This window comes from Rhipicephalus sanguineus, chromosome 10 (assembly GCF_013339695.2).
Source record: "Rhipicephalus sanguineus isolate Rsan-2018 chromosome 10, BIME_Rsan_1.4, whole genome shotgun sequence".
Classification (NCBI taxonomy): Eukaryota; Metazoa; Arthropoda; class Arachnida; order Ixodida; family Ixodidae; genus Rhipicephalus; species Rhipicephalus sanguineus.
The window spans coordinates 8,442,747-8,448,746 of NC_051185.1; the positions used below are offsets into that span (position 1 = coordinate 8,442,747).

Consider the following 6,000-nt stretch of genomic DNA (forward strand, 5'->3'; position numbering starts at 1 on the left):
TAGTTCGCCCTAATTCACATTTGAGTCGCCTTATGCACTTAATGATCACTTCTAATCACTTGACATACACTTGCTACATTAGTTCACTTTAATCCACCTTTCATTCGCCTTTAATTAACTCTAATTCTCACCCGGAAAATGCACGCATGCGCCACACGTGACTTTTGGTACAATTCGCGTAGTCAACGCCGAACGCCAGATTTTTCTTACGCATGAGCCATATATGGCTATCGTCTAAGTAATACAACTCCTATAGCCATGATGACCTCTATACCCGATGTTAAGGCTCAGACATTTTGTTTTAGTTATAGGCTCCGTAGGTTCCCATTATCCGAGACAGCGTTCAACTCTTCACTGTCGCCACCACGCGCAAAAAATAATAAATAAAGAGGTGTTAAGTAAACCGTTGATACTTGTTGCCTGCAACAAGCAACGCCTGGTGGATCTCATATAACGAGGCTGGCCGACTTGTCCACCGAACCACGCCGACAGACTCTGTGCGCAGTGCGTATTCCCGCCGACTCACCGGGTCAAGGGCTGGAGACGGCAACGGACGACGGCAATTGGGCAACCGTTACGTGCAAAATATGCCGACTGGCGAGACACTCACTACGCGAGGAACACTTCGTTGTCCTCCCTGCGCCTCGTTAAGGACGGAAGCCATAACAACAGGCTGAATAGTTAATGCGACATGATCTCGAAGCCTTAATACGAACGCCAAGCTTGCGCTCAACAGTGGAGCAGCCCTCCACAGTATATAGATGGTACGATTAAGGGCCTCGCCTTCTCCTCCTCCCCCACGCAAACTGCGCATGCGCAGTCAGGCTCTTTGTAGTACGGCAACACGGATGCGAAAAGAAAGAAGAAGGCAGGCGCACTTAAAACTCGCAGGTCCCCCACCCTCGCAAAAAAAAAATATATATATATATATATATATATATATATATATATATATATATATATATATATATATAATATATATACTATATATATATAGATATATATATATACTTTCTTCAAGTAACGTGGTTTTGCACAGAATCAGCCTCCGGAATCGGAGGTGTGCAAGCTTTTCTGCACTTCACCTGTTTTTGCACTGCCTCCGTGATCGGCCCACCTTCAACCAAGCGACCATGTCATGCGATGACGTCATGACGACGTCACAAATTTCGGCGGCCTGTGAGGCTACGATGACGTTACATGTGCCGTCAACACATCATGATGATTTTTGCATCACTCGTATTGACGCGGCCGCCCGGTAAAATAACGCGTTTGATAAGGCATCTAGGGCTTTCGCCTTAAGGATACTGACACGATTTTAGAAGTGCAGCAAACGGACGTGTTTTCTTTCCTTGGCATGTAGTGTTAACGCTCATCACACACACGCATCCGGGAAACACGTATAAATATTTAAGTTTGATTTTAAAGTTTTCATCTCCCAGCTCTGCAAGGCAGCTTCACCCGCATGGAGAGCCTGATGACGTTTCAAGTCAGCTCACTTGGTTTGCGAAATCTGGGTTCTGCATGCAGCCTAAATCACAGAAATTGTTGGCGAAGGCACTGGACGACAGTTCACTCATCATGAACCACGTTCGACTGACAGCAAGGGACAGCAGGTGCATATTTCGTGGGGGTGCCGTCTGCCCGTGAGTCACGGGCGGGACTTGACACGTCCACTATGAAACCGCCCTCTCGAAACCGAACCGAAACTGCTGGTTAAAGAAGCGGTATTAAAAATATATGCAATGCATCCCCAGGCACACGACACTCTTTTTAGGGTTCTCGACACCCGTGCTTTCATTTAGAGCAACAACCCGAAAATTTTAAAAAGTCATGTCAGTACTCCTTTAACGGGGTCATGAAGCACCCCTCGCGCTTGTTGAAAAAACAGATCCTGCGGAAAGCATACACGGCTATGAAGTGCTCAGCCAAATATTGCAGTCGTGCGCGCCGCGCAAAGGTTACAAGCGGAGCGCGAAGTTGCTGTGCATGGCTTCACCGATTGTCATCACGGATCGAGCGCTGCCTTCGGACAAATTTTGGCGAATGACTACACATTGTGTGTCTTTTAGGGGCGAAGCTCCTTAAAGCGGCACCCGTTCCTCCCCGTCGTAGTGCGTAACCAGTCTTAACGCTAGTACCAGATCTTGACCTCCAAGGTGGTGCCGGTGGGAGATTTCCTGTGCGTTGTTGAACAATAAAAAATTCGCAGCGTGCGCGTTAACTAAAAGCCGAGTTCTTCTGTCCTCTCATTCCCAATTAGCAGCCATGGGCATGTGCCAGTAGGAAACGTTAGTAGAAGTAGAAGTGTAGTGTTAGCTAAAAGCCGACTTCTTCTGTCTCTCATTCCCCATTAGCAGCCATTTTTTACCTCCAAGGTAGTGCCTGGTGAGATTGCTCCTGTGCGTGATTAAACAATAAAAATTTGGTTCAAAACGCCGTTGAATTGACTGAAATAAACAACGAAAACTCCATATGTTTTCTAAAAAGCACAACGAAAAGACGCCAGATGTTTCTAAAGCAAAACGAAAAGACGCCAGCTGCTTAACGAAAAGACGCCAATGTTTTCTAAAGCAATGGTTTTCTAAACAATGACAATTCACAGCGTACATGTAAAATTAAAGTGAGCTGCAAGTCGTCATAACTCTCATCGAAACCTTTAGTATAAACGCGCCTGTTCTCACGTCCGGTGATGATGTACTGGGCAGAATGCACGTAAGATTCACGGTTTACCGATGAACCTCCGCAGCTTCGCCCACTCATCATCATTCACTCCGTGGATATGCTGTGATTTTTTTTATTCCATATTTGTATTCACTGATGGTTTCGTACTCTCTTTTTTGTTGTTTTTTATTCTCTCTTTTCCACTCTCTAGTGCAGGGTAGCGAAACGAATATTGCTATCTAGTTATACTCCCTGTCTATCCATTTTTTTTTCTATCTCTCTACATCTGAAAATGTACCGTCAGGCTATATTGAAACGCGTACAACATGTTTTCCTGTGTATGTGAAGCCATACATAATATCTGAGTTCGGACGTGTGCATGTGTGCTTATTTTATCTATTTGAACTTTCATGTGGCGTTCGATTGTACTGTATTTGCACGTTTTATTTTCGACTGTATTACACTTAGTGCCCTTGTTATTATTATTTTTTACTACATATTTTGTCTGCTAAGCGAGAAGGAGTAGCCGGTGTCACCATAATGACACCAACCTCTCCTATTTATCATTTCAATAAAAAAAAAACGGGCACAATGTTTGCATCACTGGCGTAACCAGGGGGGGGGGGTGGAGGTGTTAGACCCTTCCCCCGAATTTTTTTCAATTTTGCCTGTGTACATATATACGCACATTACAAACGCACTCACGAACATTCATAAATTATGGTTTGAACCCTCCCTGAAAAAAAATTCTGACTACGCTACTGCTACGCATAATTATCTTAAACTAAGAACATTGATCGCTCGGTAGCCATTGTTTTCATGGAGGAGTCTCAAGGACGTTTTGAGTCTAAATTGTAGTAGACCTTTAAAAATGCAGGTGGAACCGGGAATGAGATAATGCATGGGAGGAGTTTTGTCATTTTTCGAGTTTGAATTCACGTTGATAGTATACGTTCAGTACTTACGGATTGAAACGCGAAAACTTGGGGTTATGTAATGCTCGTACTTTCGTTTCCAGCGTCTTAATTCAGCTTGTGTCATATCGGCGTAATTTCGTCTCAAACACTCACATCAGAGTCAAGAGAACCGTAGAGGCCAGATTTTGCAGCGACATGACGCGGTTATCACGGGCAATTGTTCGTAGCAGTCGTTACGCTAAAAAAAAGAAAGAAAAAGAAAAAAAAAAGTCAACGTCAACTCGATGCCATAGCTATTGCAGTACTCTGACACACATGATACGTTTTTATCCATATGTTTTATCGTGCTTGCAAGTTCGGTACCGTGCTAAAGTAACGCAGCGTGTTTCTTCTTTATTAGTGCGCACTTCATTCTTCTATCCTTTGTGAACTGTAAACAGGCAGTTCTTGATTTCGAGGTGCCTTTCCGGGATGCTCATGGCAACTGTCTTGGCTACTTTCTATACTTCGGTGGTTGTTCCGGCCATAGGCCCTCGTGAGATGAGCAGTCATCGAATGCTTTATTTCTCAAACGTCAAGCTTGGCGCTTTTTAGTACAATACTCTCCAAATTGATCAGAAGCTACAGGTGCTGGCTTAGGTGAGCTGCTGAAGAACAACGGAGTACGTGATGACGGCTCCCATGACACTAAGGATCAAAGGACGATCGATGTCGAAGCAGTCCCAACCTGTGAACGCCAGCTGCCCGTTGGCGACGTCCTCCTGAAGAAGCATCACCTGCAAGGCGCAGCAAAATGGCAGGTATCGAGAGCAGGATAACGTATGCTGTAGTGGATGCAACAGCATTTACTCGTTAATAAAAAGTTGAGGCACTCTGAGAGAGAGATAAATAGAGAGTACAGAGAAGTAGTCCAGTGTATGTGTAGCCGCCTACTAATGCCGTTCTCCACAGGGAGTCATTAGCGCATGCGCTGAATGACATCAAATATATTCGTTGAACAGCCGCACATACACAACTGATGTTTCGTGTATAGTGTCACGGGATCTTGCTATGAACTACGGATGCAGCGCGAAGCCGTCGCGGTGGTCGAGTGTTCAGAGCGTCCGCCTTCAATGCAGGAGGTACAGGGTTCGATTCCGAGTGCTGCCGGGCACCCATCGGTTCTTTCTAATGGGGAGAGAGGTTAGAATAAAGAGAGCTGAGCTATAGTTGGTACGCGTATTCATGTTAAAACACAGGACGTGAAAACACGGGCGCACGAGGGAGTCAAGACACCACATACGCCGACTAACAAATAAAAAGGCGCACAGCGGCGGAAGAGAAGGTAGGCACAAAAACTTATCTGCGTATGGCCAGGCAAGAGGCGATGCCTATCAATCCGGCACGCGTGGGGGAGACAGGTACCGCGGCCTAGCACTCGTTGTGGGGGTATTCATTTCAGGAGAGGGTGGCCTCTACTTTCCTTCAGAATTCTTAACTCCCATTCCCCTCCCTCCAACGTTGCTGAGCCGTGCTCCTTTACAGGCTGCAGAAATGAGCGTCTTTCTAATCCACTACTAGTAGTATACTACTATAGCTCGAACGACCAGGAAGACCGGAGGTAGAAAAGGACGAAGACATAATCGGACATTTATCTTTGAGCACTTCCTGCGTAGAACACCTCACACGTAGAAGGGCCAGTGGTGGCCAAAGAGCGCCAGGAAATGCCAAGACGTGAAAGAGCTGACGCCGCGGTTGATGACACTGGAACGATGTAATGAGGATGTGTATACGCCATAATGCGTAATGTATGTGCGCCATCATGCGCACATACATACACACACATAGATAGATAGATAGATAGATAGATAGATAGATAGCTAGATAGAATAGATATAGATAGATAGATAGATAGATAGATAGATAGATAGGTGCGGTCCTTACGACCATCACTAATTAACTACAAGTTGCAATAAAAACACGCGAGCCACTGAAAACACGCGAGCCAAACGTTATAGCGCAGCACGCGGCCTGGAATTAACAATTACTTCTCAAAGTCCGCTAGAAATCGTTCCCTCTTCTTTCTACAAATGATGCCATACACCCAAAGTCACGGCCATTGGCTGATATGAGCATCGTGGACTGCACAGTTACTGCGGCCGCCGCGGGAGGCCGCCACGTGCCCCCGCGCGCGCTCGCGATAACACTGAAAGTAAGCTGCGCGTTCGGGAAAATAATAAAAAGTACTCGAGGTCATGACGCGCGCGTGATGTAACTTCTTTCCCCCTGCCATCCCTCCCTGCAGGGGCGTAACCAGAAATTTTTTTTCTGGGGGGGGGGGGGGGTTCAACCATACTTTATGTACGTTCGTGCGTGCGTTTGTATGTGTGCGTGTGTATATATGCAAGCAAAAACTGAAAAATTTCGGGGAGGGTTTCAA

The 6,000-nt window shown here is 45.8% G+C and overlaps 2 protein-coding genes across 2 annotated transcripts in view; one reads left to right on the forward strand and one right to left on the reverse strand.

Moving 5' to 3' along the window:
• The window catches only part of LOC119406958 (uncharacterized), a 34,861-nt gene that overhangs the window by 15,213 nt on the left and 13,648 nt on the right, over positions 1-6,000 (forward strand). The gene's annotated exons all lie outside the window — the stretch shown is intronic.
• Positions 4,181-6,000, reverse strand: part of LOC119372382 (uncharacterized) — a 9,329-nt gene continuing 7,509 nt past the window's right edge. The window contains exon 6 of the mRNA XM_037642854.2: positions 4,181-4,357. Coding sequence (XP_037498782.1) covers positions 4,217-4,357 — 141 coding nt within the window. The 3' untranslated portion in view covers positions 4,181-4,216. The remainder of the gene's footprint in view (positions 4,358-6,000) is intronic.